Here is a 24,005-nt window from a genome sequence, read left to right on the forward strand (position 1 = left end):
GGATGGAGATTAGTAAAGTGCAGAGCCACATCCAGCAGATGCTAGTACATGCCGGGGGGCTTGGAGATTAGTAAAGTGCAGAGACACATCCAGCAGCAGATGCTAGTGCACGATGGGGGTTGGAGATTAGTAAAGTGCAGAGATACATCCAGCAGATGCTAGTGCATGCCAAGTGCTGGAGATTAGTAAAGTGCAGAGACACATCCAGCAGCAGGTGCTAGTGCATGACGGGGGTTTGAGATTAGTAAAGTGCAGAGACACATCCAGCAGATGCTAGTACATGCCGGGGGGGGTGAGATTAGTAAAGTGCAGAGCCCCATCCAGCAGATGCTAGTGTATGCCGGGGGTGTGAGATTACTAAAATTTAGAGCCACATCCAGCAGCAGGTGCTAGTGTATGCCGGGGGTGTGAGATTACTAAAGTGCAGAGTCACATCCAGCAGATGCTAGTGCATGCCGGGGGGCTTGGAGATTAGTAAAGTGCAGAGACACATTAAGCAGGTGCTAGTGCACGACGGGGGTTGGAGATTAGTAAAGTGCAAAGATACATCCAGCAGCAGATGCTAGTGCATGATGGGGGTTGGAGATTAGTAAAGTGCAGAGACACATCCAGCAGCAGATGCTAGTACATGCTGGGAGTTGGAGATTAGTAAAGTGCAGAGACACATCCAGCAGATGCTGGTGCATGATGGGGGTTGGAGATTAGTAAAGTGCAGAGACACATCCAGCAGCAGATGCTAGTACATGCTGGGAGTTGGAGATTAGTAAAGTGCAGAGACACATCCAGCAGATGCTGGTGCATGATGGGGTTTGGAGATTAGTAAAGTGCAGAGACACATCCAGCAGATGCTGGTGCATGACGGGGGTTGGAGATTAGTAAAGTGCAGAGACACATCCAGCAGATGCTAGTGTATGCCAGGAGCTGGAGATTAGTAAAGTGCAGAGCCACATCCCGCAGCAGGTGCTAGCGCATGAGGGGGGTTGGAGATTAGTAAAGTGCAGAGACACAGTCAGCAGGTGCTAGTGCATGACAAGGGTTGGAGATTAGTAAAGTGCAGAGCCACATCCAGCAGCAGGTGCTAGTGCATGCTGGGAGTTGGAGATTAGTAAAGTGCAGAGCCGCATCCAGCAGATGCTAGTGCGATTTTTTTAAGTGCAGAACCACATCCATCATCCATCATGTGCTAATGCATGCTGGGGGTTGGAGTAAAGGGCAGGGTCACATTGTAATTCTTGGCAAACAGTTTGCAGCAAATGAATTGAATGTGTTGAAATGCTCACCATGGGAAGTTAGATGGGAAATCACTTCGGCATGACGGTACATAGAGGTATGTAGAAAAACTTGCAATGTAGGGGTTACACTCACTAATACATGAGAACAACTGGTCTTCTTGCTTACCATCCACAGTTCTACACATTAATAATTTACAATATACATGATATGCTCAGAGGTGACATCCGATGCATACTCTGTATTACTCCCCCCCGCGCGCTGGAGGCGCGCCTGTCTGAATAGAGTGTGCCCCCTTCTATAAGGAGACATGGCCTCTCTGATCTCTGATCGTTTATTTCAATGGTGTGTCCAGCATCGCCGGAGATGCCGGCTGTCTGCGGAAACTAAACTGCCTGTAGTGCTGGCTCTTCCTCTGTGATAGGAGTCAGGTGCTGCAGGAGAACATCCCACTGCAGCATCTGGCTCCTAACACTGCAGAAGAGTCGGCAGTTTAGTGTCACCCTCTCCCAGGCTTGTGATGCCATTGTGTACCCATAAATGCCAATACATTGAAAGCAGAAACCTGGTGGTATGAAAGACATTTCTGTCATCTTGTGTATAAACTTTACAGCATTTATTTCAGATTTGTTTAATTTTATCCTTTATCTCAAACAGAATGAGAACCGGTGAGAATAATTCACTTTTGACAGGTACATATGGTATCCCCCCTTGTTTTCCACACAGACACCATAATCATCCCGTCATACTTACATCCCAGCTAGTTTTAGCTTTATTCATGGGACTCTGGAGCCTGGAGAGCAAGAGACCCTGGGAATATCCAAGGCCTCATCCTGGAAGACAAAATGGCTGGTGATGCCCAGAAGGCAAGGGGGCCCCGGTACATACAGGTTACACCACACGATCACCAGGTGAGAAGGGGACTGTACCAATGTCTCATCCATCCATCCCTCCAGGAGTCTGGAAATACTCAGCTCCGTGTGCTGTGGACAGGGGCAGTTTCCTCTTTGCCTCTGACAATAAACTTCTCTGTGCCAGAGAGGGCTGGACGCAATGCATCGTGGGCCTCCGCTGGCAGCAAAATGATGGCTAACCAACACTCTATAAATCTAGACAACAACAATAACCTCAGGTCAGAGACAATAACCTCAGTCCCTCTTCAACATAATATTGTTTGTGACTTTAAAAAATAAATACAAAAAAACCCCTTAATTATTATTATTTTTTTAGCGAAACTCCGAAGAATGACTGAATCAGTGAAAAACAGAATTGAAAATAACACAAAAAAGGCAACAATCAAAAAAAGCTACAAAGAATCACGTCACGAAGATACGCAGGTGCATCAGAGCATCCTCACAGCCCGCCAAGGGAAGAGAGAAGTAAAGAGGTGAGCTGCGAGGAAAAAACCACACACACACACTCACTCTCACACACACACACACACACACACACACACACACTCACACAATCACACATTACACACACTGGACACTAACAACCACACACATATGGCAAAGAGCCTGTGGAGCAGAATCCACCCTAAATCTACCTCCTCTTACCACCAAGGAGGTGTCTAATTCGCAATAACACAGGTATTGCTCTTAATCTTTTTCTATAAAGAAAAAAACCCTAAAAAAAATATTATAGGGTTCATTGCACCTTCGCACCACTACAAAAAGTGACTTGTTACATTGACAACCACTGTACGCACTCTATGGTGCCTCTGTGGCTGCCATGTATTTGTAGAAGCCATGGAAAGTCTGCGGGCTCGGCAGCCTTGAGAGGTTTCTTGCGGGATGACCCCGCTCTGACCTTCTCAGCGTCTCTGTAACACTGCATTGGAAGGTGCCGCTCCTCGCGAGGCCAGAAGGAAAACTGCAGCTGTGTCGGGGATGACAAATATAAGGACAGTTTTGGATCACAATCCTTCTGAAGGAGCTGCAGGTGGCACAATCTGGCCCTAGAGCATCCTGTTACCCAGAGTTCCAAGCTGGCGGTTCCTTATACAAGCCTGCAGGCTGTTTTTGTGCAGACAGTAAGAGCGTGGCCAATGCGTTGGTTTAGTTGGAGGTAACCGAAGACTGCAGGAGATCACAGAATGCAGAGGAGCCATCAGCTCAGGCCTTGAGTTGGTGCCACTGTGCTACAGCTGTTCTTGGATGGGAAATCATATCTTTCCAGTGTTTCACCTCCCCGGGACCACTCTTCCAAGACAGGTAGATCTGGTGAGAAGATGGAATCAGTTAGAGGAGGAATAGAAGTTGTGTATATTTATCTCCAGTGATGTTGGGCAAAGTCTGGTGCCCCCCCCCCCCTACATTACTCTGGGGATAGGGTTAAGGAATCTTACCGTCGGGATGCCGCTGTTGGCATTCTGGGGTAAATTTACTAAGATGGGAGTTTTATTGAAGATGAGATGTTGCCCATAACAACCAGCTTCTACTTCTTATTTATTTATCACCTTCTAGAAGACAATAGATAGAATCTGAATGGTTGCTATGGGCAACATCCCATCTTCAATAGAACTCCCATCTTAGTAAACGTACCCCTCTGACTGTTGGGATCACGACCGCGTGCCTGCTGCCTAGTATGGTGAAATCACATGCTTGGTATCGATGACATCACATTTGTGTTATAAACTCTACATGACACATATTGGCACTGCAATCATTATGAGAGCATCTAGAACAGGCATGTCCAACGTTGGCCCTCCAGATGTTGTGAAACTACACATCCCAGCATGCTTTGCCACAGTTTTGCTATTAGGGAATGCTCAAACTATTGCAAAGCATGCTGGGATGTGTAGTTTCACAACATCTGGAGGGCCAACGTTGGACATGCCTGATCTAGAATGAATGATAGAACAATATCATCAGCCATGTTCGCAAAATAATAGGAGCTGATTGGCCGGTACTTTGTGGCCTTGTCCAATGGTGGGGAGCAGGCGAGGGGGAATAGGGATCTGGAACATCATTTTATGAGCGTTCCCATGAGAACGCAGGTGGGCCGATGCCTGCTCCCTTTTCAGTGATCTCCGACGGTAATAAAAGTCGGTTCTGCCTGACTTTAATTAGCGAAAGCCAGTAAAATCAATGGTTGACAACCATCTAATGAATTCTCTCTGCTTCGGCCGCATGCAAGGCTTTTGGCAGGCCTACCTGCTAGGCGGCACATATACGCGGCCTAGCAAACAGGACTGAATCAGGCCCTTTATCTCTCTCTTCAAGTGTTAATTCATCTCCCCCCTTAGATTTTTGCAGCAGATAAAAATTTTTATTTTGTTGCCCACCTTCTTTTATTCTGTTCTATTGCCCATCTGTTTCTTAGCATAAACATTTACGGCATTGTTTTAGGAACACAGTATACATCTATCGTCCCCCAGACAATTCTAGTTTATGCTCAGAAGCATTAAATCGATAGTTTGGGAACGGTAAAAGGTTTTTAACATCTTACTTATAATCTGGAAGCTACTTCCCATAAACTCCTTCTAATGGAATGGAATTTCAGTTCAGTACAGAAAATTAGGTAAATTTTGACAAAATTGTCAGCGGAGAATATTTGGAAATGGTGGCAAAGGCGGATCTCCGTCATTTCCTCAATTCAACTGCGTCCTGTTCTTAGTAGGGACTTGTGCAGGTTACTTTCTGTAATGATCATTGAGCTCTGGAGGATCTTTACACGTGCTCAGAATGACAGCTGGCTCCCGAAGCACTTCCAATTAGGAGCCAGCTGTTACATCGCGCTGTGCATTCGATCTCCTTCTCCAGCTCTTCAACATTATTACAGAGGTTGATCACTAGAGGTCTCCAGCAACTGCAAGTGCCGAAACTGTGTTGCATTAAACAAATGGGATCAATCACGGAGACGAATCAGACATACTGCTAGAGAAGGCAGGATGGATGGTTTCAATCCATTTTGCTTCTCTGAATAAATAACATTAGCCTATTATTTAGCATTCTGAATAAAAGGCAGCACTGTGTTCAAAATGCTCAGTAGTAGGCAGTGCTAAGCTAAGCATTTATCCTGATATCGAGGGACCAGCCGTGCTCAAAGGTCTGACTCAGTTCTCTCCAAATCATTCTGATTTCACACCAAAATTGTATATTTTGTGCAGAGCCCCATAGGTTTACTGTAAGTGCGGCATAAGTGTGATCTAACTCCTGGGCATCGACTGTAACTGACCTCATACTGTATGTGCAGCATAGATGTGCTTTAACTCCTGGGCATCGCCTGTAACTGACCTCATACTGTATGTGCAGCATAGGTGTAATCTAACTCCTGGGCATCGCCTGTAACTGACCTCATACTGTATGTGTGGCATAGGTGTTATCTAACTCATGGGCATCGTCTGTAACTGACCCCATACTGTATGTGTGGCATAAGTGTGGTCTAACTCCTGGGCATCACCTGTAACTGACCCCATACTGTATATGCAGCATAGGTATGATTAACTCCTGAGTGTCTACTCTAACTAACCCCATACTATATGTGCAGCATAGGTGTGATCTAACTCCTGGGCATCTCCTGTAACTGACCCCATACTGTATGTGCAGCATAGGTGTGATCTAACTCCTGGGCATCTCCTGTAACTGACGCCATACTGTATCTATGTGCGGCATAGGTGTGCTCTAACTCCTGGGCATCGCCTTTAACTGACGCCATACTGTATATGCAGCATAGGTATGATCTAACTCCTGGGTGTCTACTCTAACTGAACCCATACTATATGTGTGGCATAGGTGTGATCTAACTCCTGGGCATCACCTGTAACTGACCCCATACTGTATGTGCGGCATAGATGTGCTCTAACTCCTGGGCATCGCCTGTAACTGACCCCATACTGTATGTGCGGCATAAGTGTGATTTAACTCATGGGCATCGCCTGTAACTGACCCCATACTGTATGTGCAGCATAGGTGTGATCTAACTCCTGGGAATCTCCTGTAACTGACCCCATACTGTATGTGCAGCATAGGTGTGCTTGAATTCCTGGGCATTACCTGTAACTGACCCCATACTGTATGTGCGGCATAGGTGTGATCTAACTCCTGGGAATCTCCTGTAACTGACCCAGTGGCGAGTTGGCCCAGGGGGCAGAGTGCCATATGCCCCCCGGGCTGCTTTACCAGTTACAGCTGTAGGCCACCTGGTGATTTAGCGCATTGTCTGCCTCCTCCAGTCCTCCGCCTGTCAGGGGTGCTGGCCGCGTCTTTCAGAACATGGTCGTGGCTACAGGAATATGGCCACCGGCCCCCTGCACTGAGGACATGTCCCCAGTGCAGGTGACGTCATGAGGCTGACGCTGCCCACCTGTCGTCTGATGTGTGGAGATTCGGAAAGAGCTGGCAGGCGGAGGTCGGAGGTCAGTGCAGAGAGGCGGAAGCCGCAGCAGCACAGACCCGGAAATGCCACCACACCTCAGGACAGGTGACATGCATTATCTAAATAAACAAATATATCATATTTCTGCCATGCGCAGCCTGTGGTAGCAGCCAGGGGGAGCAGCCTGTGGTCTCCTGTACTTTTTATACGGAGGAGCAGCATGTGGTCTCCTGATTTTTTATGCAGGGGGAGTAGCCTGTGGTGACCTGGTCTTTTTATACAGGGGGTGCAGCCTGAGGTGTCCAGGTATTATGCAGGGGGAGCAGCCTGTGTTGTCCTCCTGTTATTACGAATGGGGAGCAGCCTGTGGTAGCAGCCAGGGGAAGCAGCCTGTACAGCCTGTTTTTATACAGGGGGAGCAACCTGTGCGCTCCTGGTATTATGCAGGGGGAGCAGCCTGTGGTGTCCAGTTATTATGCAAGGGAAGCAGTCTGTGGTCTCCTGGTATTATGCAGGGGGAGCAGCCTGTGGTGTCCTGGTATTATGCAGGGGGAGCAGCCTGTGGTGTGCTGATATTATGCAGGGGGAGCAGCATGTGGTGTCCTGTCATTATTATTATTATTATTATTATTATTATTATTATTATTATTATACAGGGGGAGCAGGGGGTTTTATCAGCCCTCAGCCAGACCTCTACCTCACCTTACCTCTGATAGAGCAAATGTTTTCATTTTTTTTTGGTCTGAGATCGTAGCATCGTCCTCCTACTGACTATTCTTGCCCACTTGCAGCAATATATATATATAATTTTAATTATTTTTGGGTGGGTGGATCACCAGAAATCGATGATGCGCTGTTACTTATGGGCCAGTGCTGTAGACTTGCCCCTCCAGGTTAATAGTTGCCAGCCCCTGAACTGACCCCATACTGTATGTGTGGTATAGGTGTGATCTAACTCCTGAGCATCGTCTGTAACTGACCCCATACTGTATGTGCGGCATATGTGTGATCTAATTCCTGAGCATCGTCTGTAACTGACCCCATACTGTATATGCAGCATAGGTGTGCACTAACTCCTCGGCGTCTCCTATTAGTGACACCATTGAGTCTACACCTGATTTTTACATTTATATTGTCCAATAGATGAAAACTACATTGCTCTGCTCTCCCTATTTATACTTCATGCTTGCCTACTTTTGAAAACTACTTTCAGGGATCTTATAGGTGGTAGAATTTTGCACAGCGCCCCTTTGAGGGGGCATGTCATGCTCCACCCAAAGGGCGTGTCTAGTTCCATATATGGAGAGATTGGGAACGTGGCACCTAGAAGCGTGGGTGTGTACTGAGAGGAATCTTGTAAAATGACTTATATCCAAATGTAGATCAGCCACAAAGCAGTTAGTAAGAGCTAATATACAGGTAAAGTGCTGGGAAATGGTGCTGATGATTCAATGTAACTGTATCTATATTTCATTCCTTTTTTCCACAAAAATGTAACAGTGTAATGGGGGCTAGGTGAAATAAGGGAGATTGCTTGACTAATGAGGGAGAGAGGGAGATTGCTGCTATTTCAGGGAGTCTCCCGCAGAATGCAGGTGGGTAGGCAACTATGATACTTTCTTCAGCCCATACCAGGCTGTGCATCTTGTTCCATGTCAAAAGGTTCCTGTGTTAATTAACTACTTTATCAATGGGAGTTGTAAACTGGAATGAGCTGTAGGTTCTGTGCTTTCCGATCCCCCTTCTTTGACAATAGCAGGCTTATAGGCACTACTGTAACTCATCCCCGCCTCTCACTTTCATCCATCCAGTTACAGGCTTTAGATCTCTCAAGTTGTTAAATACATCTGCTGACTCTAATCCACCTACAACTCCGTCATATGTGGCATCTAATTAATGCGCCTGGCCTCCAATCCCTGCAAAATGCTGCTGCTGGTCTCCTAGTGTATTACTCTGCCATGCAAATCCCTTCACAGCCTTGCCATGACTTCTGAGTCACTGTAAAACCCCACAATCTTATATTTAAATCCCGTAACATGTTTCAGATTCCCCTTCCTGATCCTTCTGGTCCAATTACCGGCATATGCAAAATGCACATGACGACCATTACGTGCACAAATCACCTATACAAGGAGGCAGCTGCTTTGTGGGCTGAGCCAATATTCATAGGAAAGTAGTCTATTGATTCTCCTCATTACTCCACGTAGTCATGTGGTACCAGATCTTCTGTGCGGGTGCTGTTTAACAGGGGCGACTGCCACAATGACAAAAGTGCAGTGTTTCACATTGCTGAATTGCTAGCATCCATCACAGATATACTGTGAAAATAGGGTGCCCCCCCCCCCCAGAAGAGTGGGCACTTCGCCTGGCCAGTCGGCACCGGCTGTATTCTTCAACAGCCCCCGGCATCACTCCCACAGATGGGAATTGTACTGGAATTGTCCCGTCTCCTGGCTCACAATGGGCAGGATGTATCAAGCAATTGAGGTACATCCCGCCACAATTTGCAGTGATACTAATCGTATATGTACTAACTTATGCGATTAGTATCACAAAGATAAGAGCTGCCCTTTGCGAAGCAGCCAACGGGGTGGTAAGTGGGTCCCCGCGGGCCTCCCCTCCTGCTGTGCCCGGCAGCCTCCTGCTCAGACGGCTGCAGGAACTGCCAGGTTCCTGCTCCTCCTTGCACTCGGAAGGGGGATATTCCGGTGTTAGGGAGGAGGTGGTCACTGGTCCAGGCATAATGACAGGAGGCTGCCCGGACATCAGGTAAGGACGGCGACATGGGTAGTGTGGGGCGGTGGTGGGCAACGGGGATGCAAAAAGAAGCCCATAGGCTTCCATGGGGTTACGTCAGCTAGGCAAAGGTCCAACGGTGGGGCTTTAGTGCATCTGAAAATGTGGTGAAAACCCAGATAACGGGTTTTTACCGCATTTTCTGCTTAGTACATCCCACCCAATGCCTGTAATCTTGGCATGGTGTGACTGGCAGGGCCAGATTAAGGGCCTAATGGGCCTGGAGCTGAAAATGTCTAAGGGCCTATTATGGGAAGTGGTGGAGGTGAGGACAATGCCATGTAGACATGTAGACATCATACACTATAAGCCCCAGTGTCTCGCCGATATATAAAAGTCCAAAAATTGCATAAATGTGTAAAATAGGAATGTCATTTTAATACTTTGATTTACGGCTGACCATGTGGCCAGCTGGTGACTGTCTTGTGGTCTTCATCATGATGATGGACCTAGTATTTTCATATGGCGGCCTGGTGCTGCAGCTCTATCTCCCCATATTGTTGATCTGGCCCTGGTGACGGGGGATTGGCTGTGTATTCAGAGGTCCGCCTCAACCGAGTGTCTGTTAGTGAAGGCCAGACCCATCATCACCATACTGTATGTAGAATAAAAAACAGAACCTAGGCAAAGATGTCTATCCCTGAGGAAGGGACACATCAGAGACACAGACACCCTGAGGTGAACGCATATTTGCAAATGGCCGCCTGTGACCGGAGCATCTAAAGACTACCACACAGAATACAGGAGCCAGCAGAATGGGGGACAAAACGGGACACTACCAGATGAACACCACAGGATTCACCAGCACTCCCAGGAGCCCAGTTGGAGAAATGGTTCAGAGTCAGCGAGGGAGTATAAAGGGTACATGGAGGTTGGGACGCCAATCTCTTTGTGTTATCCCTCACCAGCTATCACATCCATATACTGCTCATTAACTTTGAGCTTTGACTACCACAGCTGATGGCAGTAGGCACACTGACTTTATCATTACACTGAATTTATTACTGAAGAGATACACATTCTTTTTGTTCATGCATGTTTTATGTGATTTATGTTTTTGTAGTCATGTGTATAGTTTAGTAAAATACCTTTCCCTTGTCCACGTCAGGCATGTCCAAACTGTTGTGAAACTACACATCCCAGCATGCTTTGCCATAGTTTTAGCATTCCCTAATAGCAAAACTGTGGCAAGGCATGATGGGACTTGTAGTTTCACAACAGTTGGAGGGTCATCGTTTGGACATGCCTGGTTTCTCTTGTCACTACTCATATGATTATTACAGGCACACATTGGGCAGTTATACTGATACACCAAACATTGAACGCAGCAGATTTCTCAGGTACATTGCTTGTATATTACATAGCAATACCAATAAGATGCCAAGCGGCAGAGTACCCGGCTCTCACAGGCCTTTTGCGACGTGCCGCATTACGTACAGAGGATATAAGAAGAAGGACATATCTGTATATAAGGAAATATCTACAATACCACCAGTGCCACCCCCAACAACTGGCTTCATGCCACTTACCTTGCCAATAACATCGTTACGACTAAGCCTGTCTTTGTCCATGACAGTTATGATGATGGTGGTCTCTCTAAGCTTCTCAGTGGGAATATCAAAGATGAACGACTCATTAAAGATTGGATTTAGGCACCGCTTCATAACCACTGTTTTTTTCTTCTCCACCCTTTTGTCCTTGCACATAAGCCAAACCTTTACATATGGGTCTGAGAAGTGGAGACAGTAGTGATAACATGAATATACTGTACCCAATAAAAAACATTTGCTGCCAAGTTGTAACCGGTACCTAATTAGTACTTAGTCCTGCTCATGAAAGCAGCCGTAGCACTAGCTAGCTGCTATGGCGCTACTACTCTGGCAGGGATACAGTCACAATACCTGCAGTTGGGTGGGATCCCAGTGCCCAGATGCCATGTTTTTGCACATACGAACTCACAGCCTCCCCATAAATGCTCCGTTAACAGCTCCAGATAATCACTCGCTGCCAATCACTTCTCTGTGAAATCTTCATTGTGACGGCGGCAAACACCCCACAAGTGCGTTCCAGCGATAATCGCTCCATTGTGTGATTGGGTCGACCACTGAAGGCCGACATGCAAAAAGGTTGACATATCTGAAGGTTATCATGGGGTTAGGTCGACAGGGTCATTAGGTCAACACAAGCATTAGGTGAACATGGGCAAGGTCGACAGTCAAAATGTTGACATGGGGTTTTTCACTTTTTCATCGACATGTGTACCGCGTCCCCTTGCATGGCTTACTGCTCTCGCCATGCTTCGGGCACGTTGCCTTACTATGCTCGGCACACTATTTTATTCTCCCACCACACCCTAGTTGATGGTAGGGCATGATAGAACGCCTGTCGGCACATGTCGGCTAAAATAAAAGTGAAAAACCTCATGAGGACATTTTGACTGTTGATCAAGCCCATGTCGACCTAATGCATGTGCCTAATGACCCTGTCGACCTAACCCCATGTCAGCCTTGATGCATGCCGACCTTCAGTGGTTGTGGATCAACCTTCCCCTTGTCGCCCTAGTGACCGTATCCCACTCAGAAATATGTACAGTGTGTCGGGTTCCCACTAAAACGCACAATTCCGAATACCGGTAGCAGCCATTTTATGTACGTTAGTTGTTAAGCCAAGTGTAGTCAGTCTGCCTTTATGTTCTAGAAGCTGATACATTTGCCATAGTTACAGGCTTTAGAGAAACTCATTAAAAGCAAGTCTGAAAAGAATTGTGTTCTAGCCTAGCACAGACCTGATGTGCCCCCGATGTCCATGGCTTTTAAATTCCGAGCCTTGATGATGTTGACAATGATAGAGTTTGCTGAGGGGTTATAACACAGAGACAGCAGCAGTTCACCTCGGCTTCCCTGGAATACACAGAAAACATGAGTGAATGGGCTATTTGTGATTCCTATTTATTTTGTTCAAGATGAACGCAACCAACAGCTCGGTTTACCTTTACTGTTGGAGGGAACGGTAATAAAGTGTCACTGAGAACCGGCCGGGGCCAGAGTAATCACTGAACACACTGAGTTATAGGCCTCCAAACACTGACAAGTGCCGATTATTAGATAGTTTGGGGTAAATTTACTAACATGGGAGTCATATTTCAGATGGGCAACCAATCAGATACTGGCCCCTAATTAGATCTAATCACAGGACAAATTTGGGTACTTGTTTCCTAGCACGGCGCCCATCTCGTTGATTGTATTCCTTATCTTTAAGGTACTTAAGGCATACAATCAACACGATGGACCCGATTTTCTGTCAATCACCAGCTAATTTGCCAGTGAAAGAGAAAATCGCGTTGATCGCATCCATCGCGGCCCTTAATAAGGGGCCGCGATGCGACCGACGTGTTTTTTCCATAGACTTTAATGTTAAATTATTTTTAAAGTGAAAATCGGGTTGATCGTGTCGGTCGCGGGCCATTATAATGGCCCGCGATGCGATAAACGCGATTTTACATAGGTGACAATGTGAAATGGGCCAATATGGCCAATTTCACATTAAATATGGTTGTAAAGTATGTTTAATGCCCCCGTCATTATTAACGCCAAACCGAAGTGTGGCGAGAGCAGCGAGCCCACTAGGGGCGGCGGTACGCGTCGTCCGACCTTTTCATACCCCTACTATCCACGTCGGCGTGGAGTTGATTTTATAAAGTGTGGCGAGCGCAGCGAGGCGAGCGGACGCGTATACCTGTAAAGTTATGTGCGTCCCCACGCGGGGCTTGCTGCGCTCGCCACACTTTATAAAATCAACTCCACGTGGATAGTGGGGGTATGAAAAAGGTCAGAGGACGTGTACCGCCGCCCCTCGCGGGCTCGCTGCGCTCTCCACGCTTCGGGTTGGCGTCAATAGTGGGGTGGCGTTAACAATGGGGTGGCATTTCAAACATGAGGGGGGGTTTGGTATTGAAATGGGGGGTTTTGGGGCTTTTTACATTGAAATCAATGTAAAATAGGGTCTCAGGGACCATTTTACATTGATTCCAATGTAAAAATAGGGTCGATCGTGTCGATCGCATCGCATGCGATTTGGTTGGCATGCGATGCGATCAACGCGATTTTTCCGACCCGATGGATACAATCAAAATCGGTGGCGCCGTGCTAGGAAACAAGTACCCAAATTTGTTCTCAAAATGGGCAAAACCATGCTGCACTGCAGGTGGGGCAGAAGTAACATGTATAGAGAGAGTTAGATTTGGGTGAGTTATTTTGTTTCTGTGCAGGGTAAATACTGACTGCTTTATTTTTAAACTGCAATTTAGATTTCAGTTTCAACACACCCCACCCAAATCTAACTCTCTCTGCACATGTTACATCTGCCCCACCTGCAGTGCACCTGGTTTTGCCCATTTTGAGAACCAATTTGTACTGCGATCAGATCTGAATAAGGGCCACTCTGTTATCTTCTAGAAGGTGTTGAATAAATAAAATAAAAGTAGATTCTGATTGGTTGCCCATAGCAAAATCCCATGTGAAATAGAACTCCCATCTTCGTAAATTTCCCCCATAGTGTCTAGATGGACAGTCGATAGGATGACCCCAAAAGGTCGACAAGGTTAAAAGGTCGACCTGGGAAAGGTCGAGATCGGAAGAGTCGAAATGGGAAAAGTTAACAGGGTGAAAAGGGTAAAAATATCGAACGCTTGGCTCGCCGTGCTTAGTACATTGGGTACTTGTGTAGTTTCACGGCGCCCGATATATCGGATGCATTGTTATATTCTCCCTCCATGCCAACAGGAACGGTGAAGTAAGAGAAAGTCGGTTAAAAAAATAATCATGAAAAAACCTTGTCTTGTGTCTTTTTCATGTCGATATTTTGACCCTATCACCCTATTGCGCCTCCACCTTTTTCATGTCTATCTTTTGACCGTGTCGACTTATTGCATGCGGACCTTCTGGGGTTAGACCTATCTAGACACTGTGGAACTAACCACCGCCGCAACCTATTCGGTTATTTGGCACATGCATATATCGCCCTCATTCCTACATTGTTCTGGCGCAGAATAAGACTGCAGATCTACAAACACACGTTCTGAGATGGGGAGAAATGACTGGTTTTGATGCAGTATAGGAAGAAAACACTATTATGTCATTTGTCAGCTGAACTGCCCTTTGCAGCACAGTTACGGGGGCTGAGGTCCACTCCATGGGTCACACATTGATCGGATGCTGGTTATGAAAGGAAGAGTATCACCTCCTCTAATGTACAAGCAGCTGGGGTGATTTATCCGGAGAAGGAACGGGATTGCCGGAAGAAATGTTTTTCTTCTCCCAGAGACTGAATTGACGTATACATCTCTGAGGGATTTGTTTTGCCTTCCTCTAAATCAACATATCTATAATTTATATTAGGTTAAACTTGATAGATTTTTTTTTTTTTTTTTTAATCTCTATAACTATGAGGCTGTTTAATGTTCCATCTGCACTGACAGCAAAAATAGAAATCACAAGTCTAAAGTGTGTGTATTGGGGAGCTGGTCCCCGCCACCAGTCCCGGTCTCAGCCGCGGGACCGGTGCAGGTGCAGTAGCTTCTTCGGTACTGCGCATGCGCTGACCCCTGGGCTCTATGGACTGCTTCGGCAGCAGTCCACAGAGGCATATTCAGGGTCCCGGGTCCGGTGCATGCACAGTATCGGCCTTGGTACTGCTCATCCCCGGAGGGAGGGAACACCTCCCAATGGGACTGCCTTGGTGACTGGCAGGTCGGACTTCCAATAGGAAGTCACTGCCAGTCACAGTGAAGCCAGTGCAGTCTCACATACTGGCCTCACAGAGTGGTGGGTTTTACCTGGGGGGCTGACACTGCATCTGTCCCATGGTATCCTATAGACACACATTTTGTGTTATACACAGGTGCATTTGCTGTCGCAACAGTGAGACAGAAGCCTCTATTCAATCTATGTGGCTAATAACATGTAGCTGCTGGGACATACTCTATCCCTGTTCCTGACTACGCTGCAGCTTTGTCTTTGGCATTTGCCAGTCCATGCCTGTGACTTTATACATATAGGGGGTTATTCTGGTTGACTCGCAAGGCTGTAAATTTCACAGCCTTGTGAGTCCACCAGACGCCACCGCTCGGCCGCCCACCTTCCCCTCGCATGACGCAATCCCCCACGTGGCTGTGAATGGATGCTTTGCATAAACATCCATTCGCATCCTTGGGTGAGGGTGAGAAATCATTCAATGGTCGCCGACCATCGATAGATTTATCCAGCACTCGCAGATCTGAGGCACCTCTGTGTTGTCTCAGATCTGCGGCGCCCTGTGCGGGGAGCGGGATGGCAGCTGACACCAGCTGATGTCAGCTGCCCGCCCCCCACACCATCGGGGAATTACCATGACAACGCCCAATATTTTTTCATGGGAACACCCACGAAACATTGCACATTGCCATGGGTGATTCCCCCCGCTCACACTGTTGTATTCACCATGGCCGCTCGCACACAGCAGCTGCACATGCACATAACACCCTCATGCAAATGCGCCAGAGACTGATTAAACCAGAATCACCCTGATAGTGCTTCTATGAGCCATGGTGTACAGCCATACGTCTGCATGGATTCAGTTTGAAATCCCGACGGTCAAAATCCCGACAAGGTCAAAATCCTCACATTTAAAATCCTGACAAGGTCAAAATCCCGACAAGGTCAAAATCCCGACAAGGTCAACATCCCCAAAAACCAGGGCGTTCCCGCGTTTAGCGGGACAGTTGGGAGGTATGCCCTTAGTAATAATCCCCTCTGTATGTAATTCCTGCATACACAGATGCTTGTCGGTCGGTACGGTGTTCGTTTGGGGGCAAAAAGAACCACTTATCATAGCTTTGCACAGTCTTATATGATGCTCTCTGGTGTCAGTGTTGCTGGTGAATATTAAGCGTGAAGTCCTGCTAATTGTACCGCTGCTGTTGTGTCACCCTGGGTCTGCTGTGTGTAATGAGAATTCTCATCCACTGTTGGCTAGTAACAAAGCGTGCGTTCAGCTCCCCAGAATCCTGGCTTTGTTACAAGCTCACACATATTATACAGGTGACAGAAATATGCAGCGAGAACGTACAATTATATCATTAGCGAAGCCACAAGGATACAAAGTATACTCTGCTTTCTTGGTGCTATCAGTCTGCTGGCTGTTTGAGTGGCTATAATTATGTACTATGATACTGGATGTCTGCCTTTAGGACAATGGGGATCTGAGGAATGAATGTGTGTGGCGTGGACAAAGGACGAGAGAGAGAGAGAGAGAGAGAGAGAGAGAGAGAGGAGGAGGGAGCTAGAAATAATGGTAAAATAATGGACCTGCCAATTAAAGCAACAACCGAACTTGTTTAAATATATCTACTGGCCATCATTTATATATCGGAATGAAAAATGCATATTGTATTAGTTAATGAGTGTGTGGGTAGGAGACGAGTCCCATTACTCATTCTCACATATGTATATTATTACATTTTCCCACTATAACCCCTCTACCAACTAATCTCCTCTCACCTCTGTAGCAACAAATATCCCCACTTCACCTTTACACACTTCCAGAGGCAGAACTACCATTGGTGCAGCAGGTGCCGTGCACCGGGGCCCCTGGGGACTAAGGGGCTCACTGCTGCCCCTGGTACCCTCTTTATGTCACCCACTGTTTTTCCCTGTCATGCTCTGCCGCTCCCTGTTACCCTCTGCCTCTCCATGTCACCCTCTGCCTCTGCCTGTCTCTTCCTGTCACCCTCTGCCTCTCCCTGTCACCCTCTACCTTTCACCCTCTGCCCCTCCCTGTCACCCTCTGCCCATCCCTGTCACCCTCTGCTCTCCCTGTCACCCTCTGCCCCTCCCTGTCACCCTCTGCCCATCCCTGTCACCCTCTGCTCTCCCTGTCACCCTCTGCCTCTCCCTGTTACCCTCTGCCTCTCCCTGACACCCTCTGTCTCTCCCTGCCTCTTCCTGTCACCCTCTGCCGCTCCCTGTTACGCTCTGCCTCTCCCTGTCACCCTCTGCCTTTAACCCTCTGCCTCTCCTTGTAACCCACTGTCATGTTGCATATAGTGAACTTCGGTTGGGGTTGCACCTGGGCTCACCCCCCACAAATCCACTGCACATTTCCTCCTCTCACCTATGTAGTACTGCTGGGCATATATCATGCAATTATTGGCCCAATCCACAGATGATCAGTGGACATGTCCAATATTTTAATAGTGATTCATTGTGAATTGCACTATTGGCTGACTCAAGAAGCGAGCGGATCCATTCAGATGGCAGCTGCTCCGGGAGACTGGTATACTCTTCCAAGCAGACAGGAGCTCTACCTGGAATTCCATAACCTCCCAGAAAAACGAATCACCTCTGCAGTAGCAACATCCTCCCCTCCACCACCTCATACTACCGTGGCCGCAAATCCCCACTCACCTCATAGAACACCACATTCCCCACAGATACTGTACCAGGTAGGGCAGATACAGGTAACAAACTCAGCCCGTGTGTATGCAGTAGCGCACGCAGGGGGGGTTTTGAGTACCCAGAAACCCCCCCAGTAGTCTAAGGGCCCTCAGCTGAAAGCTGATGGTGCCCTCTTTCCATGGGTATAAGAATTGTAAAAATCGGCCCTTGGGAACCAGAGATATCTGACTTCAAAGCAGTGGTCCCCATCCAAGTCTGTTAATTGTTATTCCCAGTCAGATATTTCAGTTTCTGTCTGACAGAGTTTTTCTGAGGGTATATTCCAAAAGCTGGGACTCTCCCCCTTTGATGGACACTAGTAGCTTGTCTCTACTGTTCCCAGAACCAGAGATATCAGCCTTCCAGCAGCTGGTTACTGCTCCAGCTCCACACACCTGGTATGTAGTGTTATATACTCGTTGGCGGATTGCTCTGCCTCCTGAAATCTGATCTCCTAGTCCCCAATACCATTTGGTAGGTGGGATTCTCTAGTTTTTAATTCCATTAAAATCTAAGAAATCTATTTCCGGGAATTGGAGATATCTGCAGTCAAGCAAGCTGTCCTCTCACCAGAAAATTATGAATAATAAGCCCACTCCCCTATACACCCCTCCTCTGCATATTAAATATCCTCTACCACCCTGGAAGTTATGTATCAGTGCCCCTTCATTCAGCCCAATGCCCCCTTCTCCCACCCCATCTCCCACCATCTGTGCAGTAAAGGGGTAATTAGTGGAAATTACTTATCCAGGCCCTACATGCTGAGCGGTTGATATAATACCCCCTACCACCCGCAGGACATCAAATCTTCCCCTACCGCTGGAGGATCGGTAGGGGCCCCAATATATTGCTATGCCCACGGGTAATACACTGCTGTTGACGCCCCTTTATGTATGTATGTATGTATATATATATATATATATATATATATATTTTTTTTTTATTATTTATATACATTTGGTCTATCTATAATACTTTAACTGACCCGGCATATACTGGGTCACCTAAGTGTCCATCTCCGTGCTTTGCTCCGCCCCTCTGGAAACCCCCTTCTGAAAATCCTGCGTTTGCCACTGGTATGGGCCTTAAAATGTGGTATAGAGGCTTCTATACTCGGGGCCTTGTACGCAGATGGAAATTTTCGTTTTGAAACTATTTACTGTAGGCGAAGCGGTGAGGGCCTCCAGTCACCTGTTCCCCAATTCCACACTGCAGATTCTGCATCTGACTCGTGTACCATCTTCTCCCATCTGACCTCCAGCTGCATAATACTTTATTATTCTCTTTCTCTGCTATAAATCCCCCGTCTCACATTGCTGTAACTGTGAATAATCCTTTATTACTTTTAATCTCCATGATCTGCCTCACCTATACAGCACTCAGAAAGCTGACTTATTTCAATACAATTTTAATTTACGTCATCCCCATCCCAAGCCCCTTATTACTGCACATAAGCCTCAGCACTTCCACTCCATGCTCTCTGCTTTGGTTTATAATAATTATGGTTATTCAAGTTTGCAGAGCGAGAGAACATGAAATTCAGAGTGTTACGTCCAGGTGCTCAGTGCATATACCACATACACAATTCAATTGCTCCACAAACCATGAGCTGGTGAATGGGTTAGGAAGGGTGATGAAAATTAGGATGTGTCCTGGATGTGGCATTCTTTTTTGTTTTGTAGCGGGTGCACACCCACTTTTTCAGGATGCGCACAAAATACCCCCCCCCCCCTAGGGCTTTAGGCAGGAGAGGATCACTTGATTGTTAAGATACATTAACAACCTGCCAAGTCATTGGACCTGGATGCCCGTTGGGTCATATTTATTAATTCCCAGGTTTTAGACCCAATAATTATCATTACTTTAGACTTTTGGAAGGTGAAATACCATAATATTCAGTTGTGTGACAGAGACCAGCAGATTAAAGGTAAAAATATTTTGATATTTGGAGGTAATCATTATTCCTTTAGCCCCCTGTCCCAGCTGAATAGAATACATATACACATACAGCTCATAACAACCCCCCCCATCTATGACTGCAGGCTCAGCAGGGGGGACCTGTGATGTCACTGAGCGTGATTTTGAATGTGATTACTCTAAACACGACTACAGACCCATTATAAATAGGGATCGGCACACTTCTACAATCTGGGTATTATACGTTTTGTATTTAACTTTTATCATTAATAATTGTCTTTAAAAAACTTGAACTTTATTGTTTTAAATGCAGCGACTTTTTATATGCACTCTACGTATTGATGCCGCCTTACACTGCCATCGCTGCACGGTTTCAGCTCCTTCCAGAACGTCTGCATCTGCGTCAGGTCTGTCTTGTTAAGTGGAATTGATACCTCTCCGATCGGGTCATTACGGCTAAATCGATCATAATCCAAGACTTGAAGATATAAGACTCTCTGCACCACTTTCTCATATGGGAATCCTGCAAAACAAGAGTCACTTAGTATTACAATATGTCCAGAGCTAGACCGAAATGTGGCCCCAGAAATAGAATAATAGTGTGGCCCTCAAGTGCATGTACAATATCTTCATGTGACAAGCTACTTATTTCATACTCACCTAATCTATTGGAATACCGCCTACCTCCTAATGAAGTCAGAAAGATTGGGAGAAAATACCAGTCACAGGGCCTAATTCAGAATGGATCGGTAATAAGAGAATTCACGATGGAACTGTGCCGGTGCGTACGCATATTGGGGGAGATTCTCTAAACAAGAAATGCGGTAAAAACCCCGTTATCGGGGTTTTCACCGCATTTTGGAATGCTCTAAAAAAAAATCTGGCGATGCCCCATAGAAGCCAATGGGCTTCTACCGCAACCCTCCGCCGCCCTGCGCCGACCCCCAGCCGCCCTGCATCGCCCCCTCACCTGTGTCCGGGCAGCACAGAGCTGTGCTGCCCGGACCTGTGACCTCCTCCCTGCACTGATCCTCTTCCGGGTGCAGGGAGGAGGAGAGCCCGGCGCAGCAGCAGCAGCGCCGGGTGTGTGAGGGAGGGGGGAGCCGCCGGGACCTGCTGGGACCCGGCGACTCTCACCGCAAAGGACAGCTCTTAACGCAAGAGCTGTCCTTTGCCTTAATTATCGCATATGTTAGAACATATGCGATAATTATAAATGCGATGGGCGGCGAAGGGGGGCGGAGATTCTTAGAGAATCTCCCCCATTGTGATTAATGTTTGTACACATAGCAGTTGTAGTTTGCCAGGAAGTCAATGTTTGGGGGTAAAACAGCATTTTCTGGGTATGTTTGTGAAAACGCAGGCATGCCAAGGAGATTTCAGGGGGTCTTCGGCTTCAGAAATGACCACATCCTTCGGTTCTTTAGCAGATTAGTGGGAGCCCAAGGCAGGTCATTCACTAGTGCAATTTAGCCACTTTTCATCCGATTCTGACCGATCAAGCTGAGAAATTGGGCTAAAAGTGGCCAAATCACATGGTTAGTATCCAATTGGGTGGCAGCCGGAGAATGTGAACATATTCCTGGCAGCAGGGAATGGGAACTCATATGATATATCGTATGCAAAAGGACCGCATACTATATTGTATGTGAACCTACCAAGGGGGATCAACTGTGACTTCTCTCCTCGGAGAAGTGACAGTAGTGTATGGGGGCCTTTAAAAAAAAAAAAAAAGGACCTTATTCTGATCCATGCGCACCCATGTTAATTCAGGTAGTTGCACCCACGGGAATGGCCAGCGTTTTATGGGCATTCTCATGCTAATGGATTGATAACGCGGGTGCAGGGGGCAGATGTAGGGCGGGATTCTCTAAAATCCGCAGCCCTCTTCGCCGGCCACCGCATTTCTAATGACCGCATATTCTCTAAAATATGCGGTCATTAACGCAAGGGACAGCTCTTGCGGTAAGAGCTGTCCCTTGCGATGCGGCGCCGTTGCTGGACTTCCGGGTCTATGACCCGGGAGTCCGTCTGCGCATGCGCAGACTGACGCGTCGGCCGCAGGGCATGCTGGGAGGGATCCGTGACGGATCCCTCACACACCGCTGCGGTAAGAAGCCCATAGGCTTCTGCAGGGAACCGCCAGCTTTTGCTGGCGATTCCCTCCGCAGCGGTGACACTGCGGAGGGGGGTTAGAGAATACAGAAATGCGGTAAAAACCCCGATAACGGGGTTTTTACCGCATTTCTGTAATAGAGAATCTCGCCCGTAAGCTGCCCGCCATGTTCCCCTCCAGGACACACGCAAGCCTAAGACACCTGAGAGTGTCTTAGATTTGTGTGTGCGCACCACATCATTCGATGGTTGGCGACCATCGAATGATGTGGGTGTTGCCTCATAGGCTGCGAATGGATGTTTATGCAAATGATCCATTCGTAGCGGTATTTGCCCTGCAAAGGGGGGTGGCGGCATGTACGAGCGGCGAGCGGGCTAAAAATGACACGCAGCGATGTGAACTTCGCAGCGCTGTATGTCAACCAGAATCGCCCCTTACATGTGTAGTCAGCAGACAGCACATACATGGCAGCATTGTGGAGGCACAAAATGATGGGAGGAGTCCAAAATAACAGACAGTTCAACAGATTTTTCGGACTCCTTGAATAACTGACTGAGATTAGAAAAGTCATCAGCCTGATGGTCAGCAACATGGAGTCGTGACCCCATGCTGAGAAGGTCGGGACCCACTTTGGGGTCAGGACTGCCAGTTTGAGAACCACTGCTGTAACTTATGAACCAATTAGCAGACCTGTCCTGGACGGTATGTGGTTATTTGGTCTACAGCATGATGGTCGACAGTCATTAGGTCAACACCATTAGTTGACATGTGAAAAGGTCGACATAGGTAAAGGTCGACATGGTTCTAGGTCGAAAGGTCGTTAGTTTGACAGGTCATTAGTTCGACAATTTCTAGGTCGACAGTCAAAAGGTCGACATGGGTTTTTTCACTGTTTTTTGAGCCAACATGTGCCGACAGGCGGTATTTCATGCCCTGTGCCTGACGCATAGATAGCGCAGCGAGCGATGCGAGGGGATGCGGTGCACTTGAAACTATGTCCATGTCGACTGTGTTGATATACAGGTCGAAAAACAGGTCAAACTTTTGTCTGTCGACATAGACTTTGTCGAACTAATGACCTGTCGAACTAATGACCTTTCGACCTAGAACCATGTCGACCTTTCCCCATGTCGACCTTTCCCCATGTCGACCTAATGACTGTCGACCATCATGCTGTAGACCAAATGATCCCAACCCTCCTGGACATCACTGAAGAAGAAATTTGCAGGCTAAAAACCCAATACTGGTCATGGGATTAGGAAATGACTTTAATAATTGTATATAAACAGCAGCATAAGTAACAGCCATAATGGTGCATGAGTCATATAAGCACAAGTATCTATCAGGCGTGAGCCACAAGCAGCTAGTTGTACTGTGCATCACACTCATCAAAAATGGTGTCACTTATTGCACCAAATAAATGAGTATTTTTACACTTTCCCAGTGTTTTTCTTCTAGAAATCTGATCCCTGAGACCGCTCCTTAGCTATGCTTTAGAAGAGAAGCCGTACATAGCGTAACGGAGATCATTTACAGTAATGCGCAAATCCTGTAAGTGCGGGAAGGTAGCTCGTTGCTGTCTCTCAGAACCATTAATAATGTATAGTAGGTAATAGCTTCTAAAAGGAGAAGATCTGGTACTTTACAGAGCTCCGGAGGGGATAAATGATACACAATAATGTGTTAGGACCCCTGCCTTGGAGTACAAGTGTCACTTTCCTGTTTTGGGTACTGAGGTCACTAACAACATTACCGAAGATTGTTTTACACTGGGAGAGATCTATCAAGCATTGCAGAGAGGTACAGTACAGTGGAGAGAGGTACAGTACAGTGGAGAGAGATACATTATCAGTCATTCAGCTCAGTGTCATGTTACCGACTGCGTCAGGAAAGAACCAGCTTGAAGCTGATTGCTCAATACTTTGGGGTTTATTCTGGTTGATTCGCTCAGATGCGAATGAGCACTCTTGAGAGTCAACTAGAACCAGCTCTGCGAATGGTGGTATACCCCTTCCCCCCCCCCTTGCAGCATGTGTTCGCATGCAGGGCCTGCGATTGGATGTTTAACACAAACATCCATTCACAGTCTGTGGGTGAACACCCACATAATTCGAATGGTCGGCGACCATGGAATGATGGGGGTGTTCACCCAC

General features: G+C 47.1%; 1 protein-coding gene across 9 annotated transcripts in view; it reads right to left on the reverse strand.

Annotated features, from left to right (window-relative positions):
• Positions 1-1,845: 1,845 nt before the first annotated feature.
• The window catches only part of SYT7 (synaptotagmin 7), a 304,815-nt gene continuing 282,655 nt past the window's right edge, over positions 1,846-24,005 (reverse strand). For all 9 annotated transcript variants that reach the window (XM_083165693.1, XM_083165692.1, XM_083165697.1 and 6 more), the window contains 4 exons: positions 20,090-20,259; positions 12,134-12,248; positions 10,878-11,077; positions 1,846-3,452 (listed from right to left, as the gene is read on the reverse strand). In XM_083165693.1, the coding sequence (XP_083021819.1) occupies positions 3,348-3,452; positions 10,878-11,077; positions 12,134-12,248; positions 20,090-20,259 (590 nt within the window). In that variant the 3' untranslated portion in view covers positions 1,846-3,347. The remainder of the gene's footprint in view (positions 3,453-10,877; positions 11,078-12,133; positions 12,249-20,089; positions 20,260-24,005) is intronic.

Source organism: Crinia signifera, chromosome 11, assembly GCF_055691185.1.
Source record: "Crinia signifera chromosome 11, ASM5569118v1, whole genome shotgun sequence".
In the NCBI taxonomy this organism is placed as follows: Eukaryota; Metazoa; Chordata; class Amphibia; order Anura; family Myobatrachidae; genus Crinia; species Crinia signifera.